The sequence below is a fragment of the Centroberyx affinis genome, unplaced genomic scaffold (genome assembly GCF_046629955.1).
Source record: "Centroberyx affinis isolate AG114_WGS23_722 - 3 ecotype Tasmania unplaced genomic scaffold, CSIRO-AGI_Caff_v1 ptg001229l_1, whole genome shotgun sequence".
NCBI classification, from domain to species: Eukaryota; Metazoa; Chordata; class Actinopteri; order Beryciformes; family Berycidae; genus Centroberyx; species Centroberyx affinis.
In genome coordinates, this window is record NW_027279742.1 from 148,853 (window position 1) to 171,285 (window position 22,433).

The 22,433-nt window shown below is 42.3% G+C and overlaps 1 protein-coding gene across 1 annotated transcript; it reads right to left on the reverse strand.

Annotated features, from left to right (window-relative positions):
• Positions 1–4,350: 4,350 nt before the first annotated feature.
• Positions 4,351–21,038, reverse strand: tnk2a (tyrosine kinase, non-receptor, 2a). The gene is given in 21 exon segments (XM_071524749.1): positions 4,351–4,444; positions 5,859–5,986; positions 6,568–6,663; positions 6,789–6,921; positions 8,131–8,789; positions 9,022–9,225; positions 10,839–11,074; positions 11,176–11,220; positions 11,769–11,860; positions 12,679–12,873; positions 13,487–13,581; positions 15,146–15,267; positions 15,270–15,291; positions 15,483–15,609; positions 16,500–16,681; positions 17,467–17,562; positions 17,843–17,992; positions 19,440–19,605; positions 19,607–19,644; positions 19,790–19,860; positions 20,876–21,038. Coding segments are annotated over 21 exon segments (3,027 nt in total). The 3' UTR covers positions 4,351–4,437.
• Between the last annotated feature and the right edge of the window lie 1,395 nt (positions 21,039–22,433).

Consider the following 22,433-nt stretch of genomic DNA (forward strand, 5'->3'; position numbering starts at 1 on the left):
CACACATATATGCAGATATTGACGGGCCAATGAGGAGGTTTCCTCCAAAATTAGATATCTGGCATGTGAAAAAGGTGACACCTACTCTTTCAAAATGATTAGTAGCACAAAATGAAAGCGACTTATGGAAAGCTCGAAAGGAAATACTTTCCTCACGGTACTTGTCCTTGGTTAAGAAAATGAAAACATCTTTACTGATAGAATATTTATTTACAGACTGATTGATGAACATCAGGTTTGTTGATTATTCCTGAATGGGTATATATCATTATGCTAATGAAGTGGTCACGTGCTCACATTCAAACACACAGAGAAAGAGAGAGAGAAAAGACATTAAATAGTACAGTTTAGTAATGGCAAACGATGACATAACATCTATTTTGGAAATCAACTTTTTTTTTTTTCGAGTGTTTATGCAGAGCCACCGCAGTCCAGGGGCTTGAAAAAGCAGTGAAATATATCAGCGGGCCAATTGTCCAATTAGACAATCCATGCTGTTGATTGACTTATCGACTCGTCATCCTCTTGATCACCGCTCTGCCAGGTGAGACCTGAGCGATCGATACGCACCTATCGCAGCTGCAGCCTCCAGCTGGTAGTCGATTGGCTGAGCGAGTCCGATGTTGAGCTGAACCAGGAAAAGAAAGTCCTGGGAAAATCAATGCTGACTCCAACACAAACACACAGACGTTAAATAAAACCACGTTCAGAGACAGACATTCACGTGCCTGCACCTTGGATCCTTCATAATTAATTATACTTTCATATAACTGTTATCATGTGAACACCTCAGAATTTTTTTTCCATCTTTTCACTTCAGTTGAGGGATTACATGATCCTCTGTTTGTGAGAAAATTCTCCGAACTCTTGGCCTTACGAAACCCTTTCACAACATGTTGGATAACGTCAAAAATATCTTGGCATCAAGCTAAAAACAAGGCTGTTTTTCTCAGTTCCTGATAAGTTTGTAGGGTTTGGGTTTGTCAGGTGAAAAGCCTGTTTTGCAAGGTTTTCGCCTCCACATCTACCTTATATGGTGTGATTATGCTATCACACCTTATAAAAAACAATCAATGCATACACCAGATGCACACACCAAACTACATAAGCTCACACATTCAGACATAAACACACACAAACAGAGCAAACACAGCATTTTCCATCAAAGTGTGTCATTTGTGTCACTTGCGATGTTTGACGTGTCACCAGACGAATTGTCACGTCCGTGGTAACCTCTCTTAGTAACCTGTTTCATGTACACGGTACACACACACACACACACACAGAAACACCACATGCAAACATGTCAAGCGATTTGTGGTTATATCTGGCAGGAATTCAGTGACACCTCCTGCTCACAACATCCCAATTTCTAAATCCCTCTTGATGTATCATGTATGTGTGTGTGTGTGAGAGAGAGAGAGGCAAACAAGAGACAGAGGGTGCATGTATGTGTGTGTGTGTGTGTGTGTGTGTGTGTCCCATGCATAATCAGTGAGCGTGAGTGTGACAGAGTGCTTACTCCAGCAGCAGAGAAGTGCAGGCTGAGCATCCAGGGGAATCAGGCTGCTGAACTCTGCTGCCTAGGGATCACACCGAGCGGCCGGACCACAGTGCAATGCAGTTCCAGTCAATTTCCGAGCGAGCGGGTGTCTGAGTGAGTGTGGGAGGCGGGGCGGGGCGGGGCGGCGTGTGATGGCCCAGCGGTCCCATAATGGAAAGGTCACAGGTTTGATCCCAGCGGGGAAGACAAGAGACAAGACTCCTGCACATTTTGGCTGTTGGAGTTGTAGTCCTGGGCTCCTGTTCATTCACAGCCTCAGCTCGGCTGTGTTGGAGATGTTTCCCTCCAGGTCAGTGGTGCTCAACGTGGGGTCCGGGGACCACCAGGGGTCCTTGAGGGGGTTCCAGGGTTATTAAACTTCACCATTATTTCATTTTCAAGAAGTTAACACAATGTTGAAGAATTTTGGTCATAGTTTGACTGTTATCTCTCTAATTACAATACGGATAGTCATAGAATTCCAGACAAAACCGTATCGATTGATCTATTTTCTTAGATTTGGGTCCAAGAGACAAAATCTCATCAAATGGGGGTCCGTGGCCCTAATGTGTATTAAATTAGAGGTCCTTGATATGAAAAAGGTTGGTAATCACTGCACTAGTTGACTAATGGTACATTCAGACCATATGGCATGTCGGACAAACACAGCTACAAACTGAAGCTCAGCCGGCTTCAACTATTTTCCACTCTCTGATGATCAAACCAATCAGAGTAGAGGGAAGGTAGCGTATAGGTAGTTATGTTTACTAATTACTTGATGAATTATTTTAATTAACAAGAATGATTATTTGCCAAATAAAGTAAAAAATGAGACAAATGCGACAATGTAGCTTGGGACGCCAGATCTGAATCTACCATAAGAGCGTGTTCACACCAAGCATGTTTGTTTGGAGCGGTTTATTTGAACTCTGGAACTCTTTTCGCATGTTTATATCAAAATACCATTATGTTTACTTCCTGGAAAAATGGCGCATTTTCAGTGGTTACTATAACACGTCGAATTACTGAAGCAAAACACCATCAAAATACTGCGACTTAAAAAGACCAAAAAAAAAGGTTTCCTACATTTCAAGTCCTGAGAGTGACAGAGAGAGAGACTTGTGTTTGTATTCAAGACATTTATGAAATAACCACAGATCACCAGTAGTTATGAGATGAGAATGATCCAAATCTCACTTTATTATAAAACAGTGGAGTGTTGCATGTTTGCATTTTGCGTTTTTTTGTAAGCTGCTTTAGTGTTGTCATGCGCTCAGCATCGCATACAACTGCCTGACTACAAGAGCTTACAGCTGAGCCAGAGATGTCTCACACTCACGTCCGCACACACACACACACACACACACACACACAGAGATAAACAAATAGGAAACATGTTTGCCCATCTGCCACAGTGTGTGTTCTAAAATTCACCCGCTAATTGAATCTTTTAAATTTTATCAGTTAAACTTTCAGTTTTTTGGAACAGAGAGGAACCTGTAAATGAAGCCTGGTTACTGGCCAAAGTGTCTGTAAGAGCAGCCAAAGACAAATTTAACAGCATTTGGTCCATGGCTGTTGTTAATTTGCCACTCTGACACACATGCTCAACATGCACACACACACTATGAAGTTGGATTTCCGCCATTATCCTAAAGACCCAGCACCTGCAATGCTAACACACACACACACACACACACACACACACACACACACACACACACACACACACACCACAGCAGTAGCCTGACCTGCTTGAGCTAGAGGTCTATAATATCTGGCAATTGAGTGCGTCAGCATGTGTTTATGATTATCATACAGAGTCATTTTAAACAAATGAAGAGTTCATTTCCAAAATATAACAAAAGATACCTCAAGTTTAAATAGTAATAAATATCTGTAAATTGTCAACAAAGGACTTAAATCCCTACTATCCTTTCAAAAATATAACAATTTGTTTTAATATTCTTCACTCGTTAACTTTGTAAGGATAGATGCTGTTTTTTCCCAAATGGTGAATATCTCTTTTTGGAAAGAAACTCTTCATTTGTTTTGACATCTTATTACCTACAGTACAATTATCCCTGTTACTTAATATCCTCTTCATTTGACAAGAACATCACAAGTAAACTTCTGGTCCAAACAATCGAGTGCGTGTCTATATAAAGCCTGAACGACTTTGTTTAAGACACAAAGGATACATTAATTATACTTTAATATGCTATCACACCATATCAATGCTCTTACTCACTTCATTGACTAGATAAATCATTATTCTTCTTCTGCCCAGCAGTTGATGTCTTCAAAAATACCTGCTTGTGTATCAACACACTCGGTAAAGGGAAGTCCACAATACAGCATCATATCTGTACAGTTTTACATAAACATAACATATGAGTAAAAGCGCGTTATTAGCACACATTTCCCTGATGTTGAATCACTTCATTAACAGCGGAAGGCGAGGGCATTTACAGTATCTATACATAAATATAAGCACGCACACATACACACACACACACACACACACACACACACACACATACAGCGGATACACACACCCAGTAGAAGTCTGCATTAGCTGTCAGCGGCAACATAAATTTTCATTATCCATGTTAAAAACGCATAAATATCAATTGTTCAAGTAAATAGTGTGGCTCATTCAACAGGCTGCTCTATTAGCTAATAATGAGCATGCATGTGTATGACACAGGTAGTAGCAGAGTCTGGTATTCACAGTACTAAAAGTGAGAAACATGTATGACCTCATGATCCCCCCATTCATTATATAGAACACATCAGTGTTGAGCGATGAGTCATTCTGACTGAATGTTGGTGTGAAGGTCCGGATGACGTCAGTAGTGCTGGAGCTCGCCGCTACCTCCACCCTCCTGTTATCACTTCCTGGAGAGAGAGAGAAGGAGAGAAACGAAACAGCTTCTCAGATCGTTATTTCTGCCTTCATCCAACCTGAACCTAGTACCGGTTCATTTGGGCACACGAAAATAAAGCCATTCGAACTCGGGTGTGCAACAAATAACCCCACAAAGTCTTGGTACTCTTCCAAGCGAGTGAGCTGCATTGCGGTTCAGATGTTGACACCTGATAGCCAGCAGTTACTCAGAGGAAAGCCAAGCGTAACACAAAGAACCGAGGGCAAACCGCAGTCTGGCCTGATGCTCGTATTCAGCTATTTCTTCATGTGTTCTTGAACTGGTATGAAGGTAAATTACGGCAAAGAGCAATGGGGCCATGCGTGTACGAAGGGCATATTACAGTATATTGGGTTGCATCTTATGTTGTTGAGCTTTCACTGGCTGGCTGTGATGCTTGCTCCTTACTGATCAGCACTTAATTGTGATTGCTACAATGGGGTGGAGGGGGGTCCTGTCGTCATACTACCCCACAGCTTCACCTTCACAGAGTGATGGAAAAATCAATGGGGAATGAAACGCAGATGTGGTTCTACATATGATTGGATGAATTAACGAATGATATGTATCTCTGCATGTATGTCAGTGCTGTTCTTTGTACCAATTGCTACTGTGCGATCAGTGATCGTGGGAAAATGATCAGTACGTCATGAAAAACGGCACAGAAATTAACTATGTCTATTGAATTCTGTGCCGTTTTTTCACATGGCTGAGTTGTATGTGTAGCAATCTCGGAGCCCATCGTCTATCGGTCTGACGACGATTAGACTCTGGGGGCGACGGCCAATATTTTGGGGTTTCCGGTGTAGCCAGCGGACATCCGGGCCAAGACTTCCTCTTCCGTGCGCCGGTCATTGTTTACAGTCCGATTAGCAACTTGAGACGCGAGAGCCGAACGTTTCTCCACACAATACACAAACATCGATACTTTCTCTAGGTGTTTTAGGTCCAGACGTCATTTCGGCTAATCTCTATAAACAGATATCTGCATATGAGACGTCGTCTCTCAACTCCAACTCCATTCTCGCGTCTCAAGTTGCTAATCGGACTGTAAGTCTTGGCCCAGATGTCCGCTGGCCACACCGGAAACCCTGAAATATTGGCTGTCGCCCCCAGAGTCTAATCGTTGTCAGACCGATAGACGATGAGTTCCAAGATTGTATGTGTCGAAACACAATCAGATGTCATTTGTTTTGGACGTCCACTATGGCCGCCACAGGGTGACTGGCATCACCTGAAATCCCTCTGTCATTTTTTACCATATTTTTCCAGACTTTTTGCGTAATTCCAAAACTTTCCAAGGCCTGGTCGCGTGGCCGTTTTCCACGTTTCCAGACTTCTAAGACGCACATAAGAGCCCGGACAGAGTGGACGTGTATCTGTACCTGTTGCGGTGCGGTCCGTATGTGTCCAGCATGAGTGTGCTGGCCTGTTCCAGGTTCCACTCGCAGCGCCGCAGAACCTCCTGGCACTCGGCTCTGGACCGCAGGCCCAGCCGAAACAACTGCTCCACCTACAATATAGACACACACACACACACACACACACACACACACACAGAGGGTCACACTTATAGTCCTCTCATTTCGGGGCTTTTGGATTACATCCAGATTCAGTTTTCTTCCGCTTATGGTGAAAATGAATAGGATTTTTGGATCAGGTTTGCTAATTGTTCTGTTCTTAAAATGGGTGAAATAATGTAAGTAGAAATGACAAACAAATTTTTCAAAAATATTTAAAACAACCATGGGCCAGAAGTTGCATTATGCTCCTTATGGTTTATGTTGTCCTCGCTACACAAAGCCACAAAATGCTGGAATGCTAAGCTAAGTACGGCTTGTGATTTTTTATTCTTTTCTCTGCAGCTTCAAAACCCATAAGAATCCACTTCAACAAATACAGTCAAATTAAAATTTCATAATGAAGGAACTCTCAAAATGCGAAAATAGTCAATATTAGTGTTGGACATAAAAGTAAATCAAAGACTTGATCTGGAATCCGTTATTTGGCCCGAATGTCATGCTTGGGAGGGGATAAGCCCAGTTTTAGATAGATAGATAGATAGATAGATAGATAGATAGATAGATAGATAACCTTCAAATGGCGTACGGCCTCAGGAATGTTCCAGTTGTGGCTGTGCAGAGCGGCCTGACACTCCTCCACTGTGACACCGTGAACCGCTCCCTGGACCTGTCAATCATGCCGTCAGCTCATAGTGAATATGTTATAGAAGTCATGCCTCCAGTTCCATTTGTAGTCATTGTAGTCCTTCTGAGCAATTCCATCCATCATCAATACCTTTTCCTCTCACTCACCTGTGTGACGCTGTGCTCCTGTTGCATGCTGGGAGCTGCAGTTCGTCCATTGTTGTTGTTGTAGGAGGTGTTTGGTTTGGCTCCGCCAGGCTGCTGCATCATGGGTTTGACTGCAGCCATGTTGGCTCCGTATCTGATTAAGATCATGAACACAAAATATGATAACACTTAACTTTACAGTAGCCTTATTCTATCGTATTTAACTATGGAAATGTATTTTAATAATGCTGTTTTAGTGCTAAAACAGCATTCTTGAAAGCTTTTACATCCGCTGTTCCAAACACCTGGTGTCTGGTAGATCTTTCCCTGGAAAAATCCTCTGTCTCACAGGAAATGATGTGTTTTATTCAGCTGAATTTGTAAGGAATGACAAGTGGATAACCTATTTTACAATTCAGTATGTTAATCCCTTTACCAATCTAACACTGCATCTCTCTTCCTCCAGTTCCTCCAAACTCCACAGCACACTCTGCTAACTCCCATCCTCCAGCCAATCATAATGCAAGGATTAGGATGGGATTTAGCAGAGTGTGCTGTGGAGTTTGGAGGAACAAGCTAAAAGTGACCATCTGTATTTTTTAACAAGTAACAAGGTTGGGTGTGTTCTACCCGTGTAGATGTACTGAAAACTGAAATCAAGGTGCTATTATAATTAGACAAGCTTTTACAAGATAATGTGTACTGAGAATCATCAATTCTTTGGCGTTTGAAAGATACAGGTTTAGTCAAATAATTTCCACAACAAAGACTTAAATACCTATATAGACTCAAAAAATTAACATGGGATGTCAAATGGGTGTCAAAATAGTGTATATTGATGCTTTACAAGCCACTTATTAACATTTACTAACTACAGTACACATCAGTTGTAACTTTATAATAGTGACCCAAAAACAATTTATTGTTTTAAAAATAATTTGATAATCATTAACTAATACTTAATGTAGCATTGTAGCAGTTTTTAACCAAGATACTAACAAACTGTTAAAAACCAGTTAATTAACACAATTAGAAAACTACTATTGTCTCTTATCACTTATGATACAATGATCAAATAACATTATTCATACGATTTACTAATCTTTAATAAACTGTTAAAAGACAAATTTTTGTATTTATTTATTATAAAATTATATGTTATAAAATAGTAACATAAAATGTTAAATAATGATAAATTCACCATTTATTAAGGACGGTTATTATAAAGTGTTACCTGAATTTCTTATTTCCTTCCTAACTATCAAGGTTTAAAGCATTCGGCAGTCCATTGACATCATGCGAGACCAGTGATCATGTATGGAGGACAGGAATGAGGGATGAGTGTTTGATGTCAGCAACGCACCTTTCCAGAAAAGCTGGGCGCTCAGGCAGGGGGGCGGGAGCAGAACTCTGGGCGCTGTCAATCAGCGAGGACAGGCCACGCCTCTCGGGGAAGGAGAGCGGATCCAGCAAGGAGCCGGACGAGGAGGAGGAGGAGCCTGGAGGTGCGAGCCGTGAAGGATGGGAGGCGTTGGGAGGAGAGGAGGTGGAGGAGGAGGGGGAGTTGGAGGAGGACAGGAAGGAGCCCAGGAGGCCTGACGCCCGGCGCGGGGAGACGGACAGGGGCGGAGGGGGCAGGGCCAGGGGCGAGGAGGAGAGGGGCGGCACCAGAGGGAGCGGGGAGGAGGAGCGGGAGCCCGGCTGGGAGAAGGCGTGGTCTCTGGGCGGGATCTGAGGGGGCGTGTCCTCCTCGTCGCCCAGGGAGATGGAGCTGGAGCGGGCGTGCGGGCGCGGCGGGCGGGCGGGCAGCGCCTGCTTGGAGGGACGCAGAGGCGGGACGGGGCTGCGGGGCGGCAGCACCGGCCGGTCTTCAAAGGAGGAGGAGAAGGAGGCGGCGGCGGAGGAAGGGGTCGGCAGGTAGATCTGCCTGTGGGGGCCCGAGGGGGGTGGCAGGGAGAGAGGGAGGGGGGAGGAGGGGAGGGAGCGGCCTGTCGCCATGGGAACCTGCAGCTTCACCATCACCTGGTCAAGACAGGGACAGAGAGAAACATCGATACAGAATGAAATGTGTGTGCTTGTGTGCTGTATTGTGTGTATATAACCTTCTATGTACTTTAGCTATGGACTGAAAGGTCTGTTTGTGTTCGCCTCTATGTTCATGTGCATTCACCAGAAACAAAAATCAATCTGGAATGACATTTATGTGGATGCAAGTATGTTAAGTGCATTCATGTGTGTGCATTGTGCTCTCTACCTCTCTCTGTAGTTCTTGGAAGAGGTCAGCTGACTGGGACTCGCTCCTGCCCTCCAGTGAGGAAGCGGGCGGGGCCGAGACGTCGTCAGCCAATCCCCTGTTGATGGAACGCACCTCTAGGTCCTCTGATTGGTCCTCGAGCTCCGTAGCGACCTCATCGTAAGCTGGCAGCGGGAGGGGCCAGTCCAAGATGGAGGGAGTGTCCTGAGAGGGAGGGAGAGAGACAGAGAGACATGACGCAGGGACAGGTTAACTCGAGATATAGTAAAGAATACAGCACACAAAAGCAGTGTAAATGACAAAAGCAATGATTCTGGAGTTCAAGCTTGATGTCTTGATGTCTTTTAGTTGATGGTAAACTAAAATAATTTACTCACCAAGAACATTTTCAAAGATATATGCCACTGTACCTGTTTTCAATGCCAATTCATGCATACTCCATATACAATGGATCAATAATTCATCGTAATTCATCATAAAGTGCAGCAGAATTCAAATTACAAGAAAGCATCTGAAGCGTAGTTTCAAAGTTTGAGAACAGGCTCTTACCAAAGACTGTAACAAAGGCATTCAAATGTTTTTTTTTTATCTCAAAAAGTTAGGCATTAGGTGTGGCAGGTGACCCTGATTGATTAAATAACCCCAATTCTCTATGCTGCATCTCATCCACTGGGTGAAAGTGGATGAGACTGGCGATCATCATTACTGCATGCACAAAAAAATCCCTTTGCTTGAAAAAGGCCAGATGGCAGAAGGGAGCTGGAGGCTGGAGGTGTGAGCACTGTGAAACCCCAAAGTAAACCCCACTGAAGCCTGAGCAATCAATAAGCACTGCTTCACCACATTACGCCCGCCTTGAGTGCAGCCATGGAGAAGAGGCTATTCATAACATTTCCAGGCCAAAGCCTAGGCCAGCGCCTGCGGAGAGTCTGTGCCCTTCACCCACTGTTGTTCCGGTGGTGTCACACGGTCCGCAAAGCACTCAAAGCCTTCCCAGCATGCTCTTTGACACTCACACGGCTTCCAGACTTGTTCAATTTGATAAGAACTGTCTGACTTAAGGTGTAGTAATCCTTTAAAGGCCACAACACTGTGCCAGAAAGCATCATCCCTCCAGTTTTTGACAAAATCGCACTAGTGATATAGCAGTTATGGCCTTTCAAAGTTAGAAAAAATTCATCATCCTGCCAAGTTTCGTCATAATTGGACCAGTGGAGATATTAAATATTAAAATATATATTAAAAAATTTTTGACCTTTAATTATAGCATTTGCATTAGGCCAATCGGTGTAAAATTTTAATTGCCAGAACGCGCCAGCACACTGCATCACCCTCCAAGTTTTGTCAAAATCAGACTAGACCCCACCCTCCATCATGGCATAGAGGAGAACTTTTAGTCTATTCTTACAGTCTTCTAATGCAGTGGTTCTCAACGTGGGGTCCAGGGACCACCAGGGGTCCTTGAGTGGGTTCCAGGGGGTCCCAGCAAATTGATGAATTGTTAAACTTCAGCATTATTTTATTTACAAGAAGTTAACACAATCAGAGAATGTAGAAGAATGCCTTTTTTGGTCATAGTTTCACTGTTATCTCTCTACCTACAGTACAGATAGTCATGGAATTCTGGACAAAATCATATCAAACAATAAAAATATTCTCAGATTTGGATCCAAGAGACAAAATCTCATCAAATGGGGGTCCGTGGCCCTAATGTGGACTAAATTAGGGTCCTTGATATGAAAAAGGTTGAGAATCACTGTTCTAATGTCTGGGAGCCATACAAAGCCCTCCCACTAACTGTCTCTGTCTTACTGTACCTGCAGCGTGTCCTGATCCAGCTGCCGCGTCTCGGTGAGCGGCGAGGGCGTGGCCGAGCTGAAGCTGTCGTCGGTGAAGTCGATGAGCGACACCTCGCTCTTGGCGGAGCGCACGCCGGGCCCCTCCCAGGGGCGGAGCTTGAGGCCCAGGGACACGCCCAGCCTCTTCAGCCCCGACGAGGCGCTGCCGTCGTCGTCGTCGTCGTAGTCGTCCATCACGGAGTCGTAGAACGGCTCTAGATTACACACACACACACACACACACACACCACAGTCAGGAAGTAACAGCAGATGCATTGAAAGTTCAGATAGATAGATAGAAGAGAGAAATACTTACTCTTCAGCAGAACAGCAGGCTGCGGAGGACGAGGGGGAGGTTGCTCTGATAAACCGAGAGGAGAGAGAGCTTCAGTGATATTACATTGACATTTTACATTTTAGGCATTTAGCTTGCACTCATATACTGATTTACAATAAAAGTTCAATGACAACAAAGTCTGACTGTGCAAAATTATGTTTATTTCTGGGCCACAAATCTTTCTAGCGATGGCATTGGCTTGCTAGAATGTAAACAACAATTTAAAAAATGTCATTACAAAGTGCAAATGATATAATTTGGATGGAGAGCTTGCGAAATTGTGATGGGCAAGCCGTCTCATTTGTGATTACTACAGCAGAATAAAATGTAGCTAATATCGTGATTCATTTTTCTGCCCCACAATACGTATTGTCACATTGTTGTATTGCAATATATTCAATTTCGATATATATATTGTCCCATCTCTACAATGACTGAAACAGCAGAATACACTCAGTTTCCTACATCACCATCATTCCAAGTAGGTAAAAGGAAAAAGTACACTGACAGACACTGAAAAATTAATGATGTAGGTCTTGAGTTTGTGTGTTTCAGTGTGTGGGGAAACGTACTCTTGGCGCGGTTGGGGAGTTTGGTCGGCCTGGCTATGCTGGGATCCGCTCCAAGAATATCAGGCGGGTCCATGGGGTTCCCCAAATACAGACTGGGGGGAGTAGAGAAGAGGTGGAGCGGAGTTAATGGACTGATGCTGATAGCAAGATAGAACCAAACAACAACTAAACCTTTCTATCTTTTCTCTCTGGCTCTTCTCTATTACACTGTACATCGCTCCTTACAGGAACAGAGGAGTATTTGTTACAGCCATTGAATATTTGTTACTGACACTTACACACCTTGCTATCAGTTGACTTTAAATTTGGTGATCTAGCAACTCAAGTTTATTCAAATTGCACTGCTTGTAAGTCACTCTGGATATGAGCAGGTGAACGGCTAAAAGGTAAATCTCAGTTGAAGAGACAGATGTGGTTCACTGCTGCACTCCAGTGGTGAATGACAGTAAAAGCAGCCCTAAAACAGGGACAATAGACGGACTTAGATGATTTAAGTTTGAGGATTTAAGGAGGTAACAGGGCTTTGCTGAAGATCAGCTGCTGTCAGATTATAAGTTTCCACTCTATCAGGGGCAAATTTAAATTTATAAATCTGTAGTGTTGTGTTAAACAGGTTCAAAGGTTTATATGATCAGTATGAGAATCACTTAAATCCTCAGGAACGATAAATCTACATTGTTGCCTTGTATAGCTCAAGGAGCACGACATTAACACAGCCACAGTAAGCATTTCTGTTTGCTGATAGTGGCAGCTGGAAAAAAGTGTGTGTTGCATGGCGCACATTTGCAAATTATCAACATAAAAGGCTGTTGAGGCGGTGAGCACACCCCTAAAGAGCTGTGAATAAAACCTTACACCAATTGTTACATGAATAAAACCCATGAGGCGCGTTGGGCAAGTGTGTGTTCACCTGTCTATGCGGTCTGCGTGCCCCCAGCTCCGGTGTGGGTCGGTGTCTCCGTGTCCGGTGTGGATGAAGGAGTGTTTGAGCGGCCTGCTGATGTCGTGGGCGGACAGGCCGGCCACTGACGTCACCACGTGGCGAGGGAACTGACCGACACGCAGCGTGCGCCTGTTCTGGCCTCGCCACCAGTAGTGCTCTGCCCTGAAAACACATGTAGACGCACGCAGACACATACCAACACAGATGTAAATATAAGCATACATGATATTTACTCTGCTCACAACCCAGTAAATACCTACCGTTGTGTACACTGCTGATTTAATTAGTTTGGTATAATCTAAGACTATATTTTTCTCTATATTTTGAACACCATATTTAAAACCACCCATCAAACTAGTACAAAATGCGATTCAACAATGTTGGGACTCCCATGAGTGCATAAAACGTTGTCTATCTCACATGACTACACTATAAATTACAGTGGAAATGAAGCAATATCTTGTTAGCTGTCTCTTGCCTTTGGCAGGCATACACACACACACACACACACACACACACACACACACACACACACACACAGGCACGCACAAGACTAAACGGATGTTTGTTTGTCCCAGCGCCAGAAACCACAGTATTTCTATAATGAGCCAGTAACAAGACTAAGAGTAATTACAGTAATTTTCCACAATGCGAGGAATCCTATGTCAACAAAAGATGCATTTGTTGTCTTGTAGGATTGACCTTCAGTCTGCGCCCACTAATAAGCACCGACAGACAGCCACACACACACACACACACACACACACACACTGACCTTCCCTCGATGATGGTGATGACGTCGCTCATGTTAATCTGCAGTTTGTCTTCCTCCTCGAAGTCCTGCAGCGCTCTCATGTCTGTCGGCATGGTCTAGACAAGACATACACTCACAGCATGAGCAAAGCACTGTGAAAGTCCCATGAATTATCACCATCATCATTTAGCATGAGACTGAAGACAGAGACAGACACACACCTCATGTCATATCATATAATAACCTGCTTTCGATTCAATCACTTGTGTCCTGTATTTGCCCGGTGCAAGACTTTGTGACTAACTACCGCTTATGAACAAATTTGATTTGACTTGATGGCAGTTAATGGGCAAATCAGCCACTTTTGAGGTTAAATCTGTTGATGTACAATATTTCGATCTGTCAATACAGAAATTATAGCCGTATTGGAGGTCCTCATCTTTTGGGCAACAGTGGCTGAGAAGAGCTGAATGCCTTTCTAAACATAGGGTACGACTTGGCCGTCTCAAAGGAGCTGAACAGACATGGCTAAGTGATTCTGATTGATTTTGTGTTTAGAGAATCTCAGCTTGTTAGCTAGCTAACCACAGTATCTGGTCTGCTTATGACAAACACATCTTTTACACACTAATGTAGTAAAAGCTAACGTTATTAACATCAGTTACTTTGCTAAATTAGCCTGCTGACTAGATCATCTGCTGCTGGTTTATTGGAGGTTCCCAGCAACAGCCGAAAAAAAAAATCGGGGATGCAGCCATTATCAATTACGCCCCAAAGCTATGGGACACACTACCTATAGATATCAGGGAAGCCAGCTCGCTAAATATTTTTAAAAGAAAGCTAAAAATGTATCTCTTCACTTTAGCCTTTCACTAGCTCTGACTTTCCTGATACAGGCCTGAAACTCTTTTTTGCACTTTGCTTCGCACTTATGCACTGCTGCACTTCTTTTAAAATGTTGGATTTTACTTGATTTTATGCATTCTATGTACTCTACTTTTTTTAACTTTATTTGTATTATTATTATTCAGTGGGTTTTATTTTCCATCTTATGTTATGCATTCCTCATTTCTACCTTATTTTTACTATTATCATCAAGTGGGTTTTATTCTCCATCTTATTTTACATTAATTATGGCATTCTATCCCTGTTTTTATGCTCATCCTATGTCTATTTTCATGTGAAGATGCGTTCTATGTATTCTATTCTCATCTTTATCTTATTTTCACTATTATTATCAAGTTTTATGTGAAGCACTTGGTGCATGTAATTTCTTTGTTGTAAAGCACTTTGAGCTGCATTTCTTATATGAAAGGTGCTATACAAATAAAGTTTAAAACCAGCTGTTTGTTTATGTTACCTGAGCTGACTTTTCTCAAGCTACAACTTGTTCTGTTTTGGAGTATAAACTAGTGCTGAGGGCAAGACAGTTTACAGTGTTACAGTTACCAAATCTGTAAACAAATCTATCTTATTAGATTATTCATGTTAACTTATATAGTTACTCAGCTGACCCACACACCACATCAACATTCCCTCTTTTTCTTGCCTGGTTCACATATTTAGTTGTTACACAGCAAATGAACCACCATGATGGAGCTAGATGTGGTTGCTAGGAGACCTGTGATACAACTACAAAGCCTTTATTCCCTGTAGTTTTAACTGAATAAAGCGTGCTACCTCCAGCAGGAAGTCTCTGAGGGCGATGAAGGTGGGTCTGTCCTCTGGTTTGGGGCTCCAGCACTGCAGCATGACGTTGTAGATGTCCTGAGGACAGTCGTCTGGTTTACACAGCCGCTCAGCTCCACGTCCACCTTGTGGAGGATCTGCAAACACACACACACCACACACACACACATACAATAATAATGAAATACTGAAAATGCATTACTGACCGACTGGTACATTTTTCAAATCGCAAGATGCTGCAACTGTATTCAGAGTGGTTTAAGGTGTTTCACGTTTTTGTGTGTGTGTCTGTGTGTGTGTGTGTGTGTGTGTGTGTGTGTTTGTGTACCTGGCTCCCGTTGAGGCCCAGCCACGGCTCCTGTCCGTGTGTGAACATCTCCCACAGAGTGACTCCAAACATCCAGGTGTCAGACGCATGAGAGAAGGTACGAGACTTCAGAGACTCTGGAGCACACCTAGAGAGAGAGAGAGAAAGAGGGGGGGAGAGAGAGAGAGAGAGAGAGAGAGAGAGAGAGAGAGAGAGAGAGAGAGAGAGAGAGAGAGAGAGAGAGAGAGCACAGAAACAAAATCAAAGAAAGAAAGATCCGTTTTTACTTTTTTAAATGAAATCTTGTTACTTTAAATCTTTCTTTTTTGTGCAAATCGAACAAAGAAAATAAAGAAGTTTAACAAGTTACTTCTGAAAAATATATAAACTTTGTATAATGGAACTAATTACGTTTAAAGGTAAGTAACAAAGTAAAGTAACTAATTCCTTTTAAAAGTAACTTTCCCCAACACTGCTGACAGGCTACAGCATTTCAGCTGGGAGTCCAATTTAGTGCTAACAATAATAATAATAATAATAATAATAATAATAAATAATAATAATAATAATAATAATAGTAATAATGATGATGATGATAATAATACATTTAATTTGTAATGCACAATTCGTTACAAGTAAATTAAAGTGCTACAGAGTAAAAAAAGCAAGAGCATAAAAAAACGATAAAAATGAACAACAGCAAAGATCATTAAAAGCAACACAAAGGAAAAAGGTCTGATTAAAAAGGAAGTTTATAGACAATGCATAAAAACAAAGAGATAAAAAACCAACACAAAGTACCACCAATACCAAGCGAAAACTCCACTAGCCTACCGTAATGACGCTAATAGACGTGAATATCAATTTTGAGTTACCAGTAATACGTAACAGGTGTGAATCTTTCAATTTATCATCATCATTTAAAATGAGGGTCAGGGGAAATGACGCATTGTTCTGTTGTGGGGATCAGCCTTGTGACCTTTCAGTTACGGGACGGTCCCTTCTAACCACTAGACTGCGAACCCCCCCCCCCCTCACCATGCGAAGGGGATCTTGTGGCTCTCCTCCATGACGTAGTGGTCGGTGTGTGTGGGCAGCGCCCGCATCAGGCCGAAGTCTCCGATCTTCACCGTCTCATTGGTGGACAGCAGAACGTTCCGGGCCGCCAGGTCTCTGTGGAGGAAACGCCGCTGCTCCAGGTAGGCCATGCCGCACGCCACCTGCACACACACACACACACACACAATAATGAAATACACAGTAAATTACATTGTATGTAGAGAGGCGTGATAGGAAAGATGGGAGACAGAGAGAGATGATGACATGCATTATCTCCAAAACAAAATATTCACCACTGGAAAAAAAAAATTATACCACCTATTCTTCTGATAGCAGCTGAAAGTAAAGTACAGTCCTTTAGGAATCTTCCAACAATTTTTGGATTGAAACTTTCATGCATGCTAAGTGAATCTTGACTTAAAATAACAATCTGCAACATTTTCATATAAATAAATTTCCATTTTCCTGCTCTTTTACCCCTGATTGATATACAGTAGTAACACAATAGTGATTCAACCTAAATCCAGTTCATGAAACCTTTACATTTGCTGTTCTAAACCCCCGGTGTCTGGTGTGATGCAGTGATGCATTTTACCTTTCTGGTTTGTTTGGAATAAACAGAAGAAGAACTGGGCAGTTTTAAGGAAAAAGACGTCACAATAACACTGCATTATGTAATAACTCGACAAAATGTAATACATTTTCACTTCATTATGTAATAACACCCACATTTTGTAATAATCTGCCGCATTTTGTAATACACAGCCTGCAATATGTAATGATTTATTACAAAATGCGGGGAAATTTACATATATTGCGGGTGTTATTACATAATGAAGTGAAAATTTATTACATTTTGTCGAGTTATTACATAATGCAGTGTTATTACATAATGCGTTGTTACAGTCCCACCCACACTGTGTGTACTTCTGTTTGTTGTACTGACCTGTACAGCGTAGCCACACAGAGAGGAGATGAGGATGTGACCCTGACGCTTCCTCAAACGATCCAACAGAGAGCCCAGAGGAGCAAGCTCTGTCACCTGCACACACACACACACACACACACACACACACACACACACACACACATATGAAGATAAAATTATGCACTGAGCTCAGTAAATATATATTATTTGTGTGGGTTTGTGTGGCCTAAATGAGCGTCGATGTCCATAATATAGGAAGGAAGCTAAAAGTAAGCTAAAAGTGTGTACTGGTATGTAGTTGGTCTATGTGTGCGTATGCGTATGCGTGTGTGTGTGTGTGTGTGTGTGTGTGTGTGTGTGTGTGTGTGTGTGTGCGTGTGCGTGCGACTCTCACCATCTTCATGGGCTGTGTGAGGACGATCCCGTAGAGGCGGATGAGGTTCTGGTGGCTGAGGGAGTGCATGGCGTTCACCTCTCTGATGAAGTCGTCCAGACCCTCCGAGTCCAAGACTCCCCCCTTCAGACACTTTACCGCTACGGACAGCTGGAGAGAGAGAGAGAGAGAGAGAAAGGGAGAGAGAGAGAGAGAGGGAGAGAGGGAGAGAGAGAGAGAGAGAGAGACAGAGAGAGAGAGAGAGAGAGTTAGAGAAAAAATGAAGTGAAACACCCTATTTCCTCCGAATGATGCCGTAACAACATCCATGATCCCTCCAAGTTTCATCAAAATCTGACTGGTGCTGTAGCAGTTATGGTCTTTCAGAGTTTGAAATTTTTACCTTTAATTATAGCGCCCCCATCAGGCCAATCCGTGTAAGTTTTCAAACACGAGAACACAGAGCCAAAATACCATCATCGATCCAAATTCCATCAAAATCAGACCAGGGTGTCTGAGTTATCACTTGAGATATCACATGTGACGTCACATATTCATAATTCTTGCAAACAAATTATTAAACCACATGGCTACAATTTATTAAAATGTATGTACATTGTGCTGAATTTAGCTTATTCAGCAAGTTTGAACTTGCTGAATTTCACCCACTTAAAGATATATTTAGTTGGATCAGGCCTGCCACACATAGACATAGACATAGATTTTACAATAGAGACGAGTAAGCAAGGAGCAGTAAGCAGTAAGTCTGGTGAAGAGGCAATAATATATCACCATGCAAAATACTGTAATAATGGTACTGCTTTGTCTTTTGCTTTTTGCCTGGAGAAGAAGACTTTTTAGCCTTTGTAGCAGAAGTGTCATGTGATGGGTGGGGGGTTTTCTTCCGAAACTCCGGCCAGGAGTTTTGCAAGCCAGCTGGTGAAGTAATCATTGAGTCATTGGTGTTGATCAACTTTTCTTCCTATCAACCCCCCACAGATGCAGTATATTATGGTCAATTTGTGCTGTGTGGCAGTAAAAATCTTACTTGCTTCACCTTCAACTTATTACTTGCATCACATTTTCTATTCTATTAATTTGCACGATTTTTATGCAACCCAAGCACATCTTTTATATATTGTGCACACGCTATATCATATCGTGCGCACAAGTTAATACTTTGTTAAAACAAAAGATATATATTAGGCTTGGGCGATAATTCAATATTATCGTTTATCGTCTTTCAGTGGAATCATATCGTGATGATATGAAGATATTTTGATATCGTGACACACATTTCTGCTGTCTAAATTGATGATGACAAGCAAATTTTACTTTAACTCTGATAAAATGAGGTATGGTAGGAATATTATTTGAATATTTCTGTTTTGTTTGACATCACACCTAACATTACCATTCGGTTCAATGAGATGAACATTAATTTGATTATTTAACATGATTTTGCATACATGAACCATATCGTGATATACATTGATATTGAGAAAAATCCTTATGATTATCATGATATTTGATTTCAACCATATCGCCCTGCCTTAATATATATAATAAAAAGAAATACAATTTTATTCCCTCTGTACTGTCTCTCTCTGCGTCTCACCACTCTGCCGTTGGGACCGGTCCACTCTCCTCTCCGCACCACGCCGAACGTCCCGTCTCCCAGCCGCTCAAACAGCTGCAGCTCCGCCTCCCTGATCAGGCAGGTGAGCGAGGCTCCCGGCTCGCTATTGGCCGAGACTTGGCTGGCCGACGCCCCCTGGGGAGGGGCTGCTGGGGTCGGCGTCGGGTCGTTTCCCCGGAAACACCTGCTGGCCCAGACGCAGAGACTACAGCTGAGAGTGATTCCACCTCAGACGCATAGGCAACAAGCAGATGGAGAGGCAATGTGTGTGTGTGTGTGTGTGTGTGTGTGTGTGTGTGTGTGTGCGTGTACAAGACAGACCAATGTACCTTGCTCATCCAGGACTTGCGTTTATAGAGAGCCCTCCTCCTCTTGACTGCCTCCCACAGCCTCCTCTGACCTGAACACACATCACAAACCTTGAAGACAGTTCCCATTTCCATTTTCATTTAGCTGACATTCTCATACAATAAGCACAAAGGTAGAATAAGCTTGAATTCCTAGATCAACAATAGTAGGACAGCAAGGAGAGCAAGGGTCAAAGCCACGGAGCCAGGATAACAGATGCAACAAATATTCATGTGTCCCAATAATTATTATGTATGATAGGAGAAACACTACGTAAAAAAAGAAATATGTGCTAAAATGAGCAAAGGTTAAAAGGGTTATGGACTAAATTTTTAATTCAAACATGATGTCTGTTTTGAAGAAACTAGGAGGGATGATGCTCGATGAAGTCACCACTAAAGACGTTCAGTTTTCCAGGACGTAAAAGTAATGAGATTGTGATATAAAAAATAAAATATGTATTTTTTTTTGGGCATTTTTTTGGATTTAATTGTCAAACAGGTGTATTGTATGATAGAATGAGCTAAAAAGGCAAACAAGTCATTTTTCATTTCAGTATGACTTTACACTTTAAATAGTATGGGAACTTGAAGTAGAATAGAAGTAGATGTACTGTAGTAGCATTACTCCACAATGAATGAAAAGAGGAAATGCTGAACATTGCCTCTAATGCTGCTGATTTGACTGACATCTGATCTGAAACACTGAGCGTAGTTCATATTTAATTTATGAGAACATTTTAAATTGTGCACAAGGTTCTTCTCTTTTTAACCAGATATTCAGGCTTACAATGTCTCAAGGTTTGCTCTATTTCATCTGTACTAGGGTTGCATGATATTAACAAAATATTGATATTTTTATATGGTGTATTGCACCACATTGTGGGCATCATTTCTGTTGCTGTGATTAAAAAATATTCCCAAAATTGTAAAGGGGAAAAAACAACAATGGAAATTACAGTCACCAATATCTCAATTTTTATATTTTTTATTATTGGTGCATTCCCAATATGTACTACACAATGCTGCAAAACACTGTGGGGAGTAAATGGGAGTAGTGGGACCTACCGGGACGTCCCATGCCGATTTTCTCCAGGTCTTCATTCTTGACGTAGTCAAAGTGGGAGAGGCGCGTGACGTTGAGCTCATCACGGATCCGCAGGAAGTACTGCTGCAACTGGACATCTGTCAGCAGCTCCGCCAGCCACTCTGTCCCCTCCTCACACTGCATCTACACACACACACACACACACACACACACACACGCATTTGTATCACTATACTTGTGAGGACCTTCATTTGCTATATTTATTTCCTAACCTAAAACTAATTCTAATTCTACTCTTTATGGAAAAATCCACCCTTGGATCCTCTTACACTGTTATATATGATGTTCTGTGATGGTCAATGAATTCCAGGAGTTATTTTGTGATGAAGTGTTCTAATTTACTGTTTTGGTGTACCTGTTTTCTCTCAACCTGCCTCGTCTTCTTCTACTGCAGTTAGTGATTTCCTACATTTCCCAAGATGCCATTTGACATCCCTCAGAGAAAGTGCCTGAACTTGTATTCAGCTGAGTTGTATGTGTAGGTGGAGAGAGCGATAACGATAGCGTAGTGTGAGCAAAAGAGCGAGAGTTTCCAGTCGAGAAAAAGCGAGACTCATGTCCCTTACTCAAAACACAACATGTATTGTTGCTGCGTTGTATTCTGGTTTGTCGGTGGAGAAATTGATCTCTCTGCCTCTTCTACGATGGATTTCTCCCTGTCTGACTGTGGCGGCTCTAGAAAGAAACCCTTGATTCTGAGGGACTGACACCAAAACCTGACATTTACCGTTGATGTTATAGATGCTGAAAACATTTTTTTGCTATCAAACTCCATTGTAGCTGCACCGGAAATATCTCAACGTAACGTCACATCGTCTACGTTTGGCCAGTTATGCATGAGAATAAGAAAAATACACCTCCAAACAACAGAATGGACCCAGAGATGATCACCAATAGCTGTTTTTTAGACAGTGTTACAGTGTTTTAGGGTGGACTTTTCCTTTAACCCAAGTCCTAACCCCCAAAATAGCCCATTAAAGAAGAGAGGAGCGACAAAATGTCTTCACTTGGGAGGATTTTCTTCATCTTTCTATCCTTGTGAGGACAGCTGATCCTCATAAGTACAGAAACAAAAGAACACATACAAACACAGGCACAGAAGAAGCCACAAAAGAATTCTAATTGCATCTTTACACACACACACACACACACACACACACACACACACACACACACACACAAACACACAGTCTCAAAATACCCATCCTATCTACGCATGTAAACCCTCACATGCAGACAATTACACACACACACAAACAGCCCAGTCACAGCATCTACTGACGCAAACACACACATTCACAATCACAAAAGAACAGCATCTACACACACACACACACACACATAAACACACACACACACACACACAAACACAGACACACACACTGTTACACACAGTTAGTCACAAAAGAATAATCACTGCATTTCCACCCACTCTGCCCACGCTGAATCCAACTTCAGACTTTACCATTTGTCCTCCGTCTCTCTCTCTGCTCCCCCTCTCCCTCTCCTCTCCCTCCT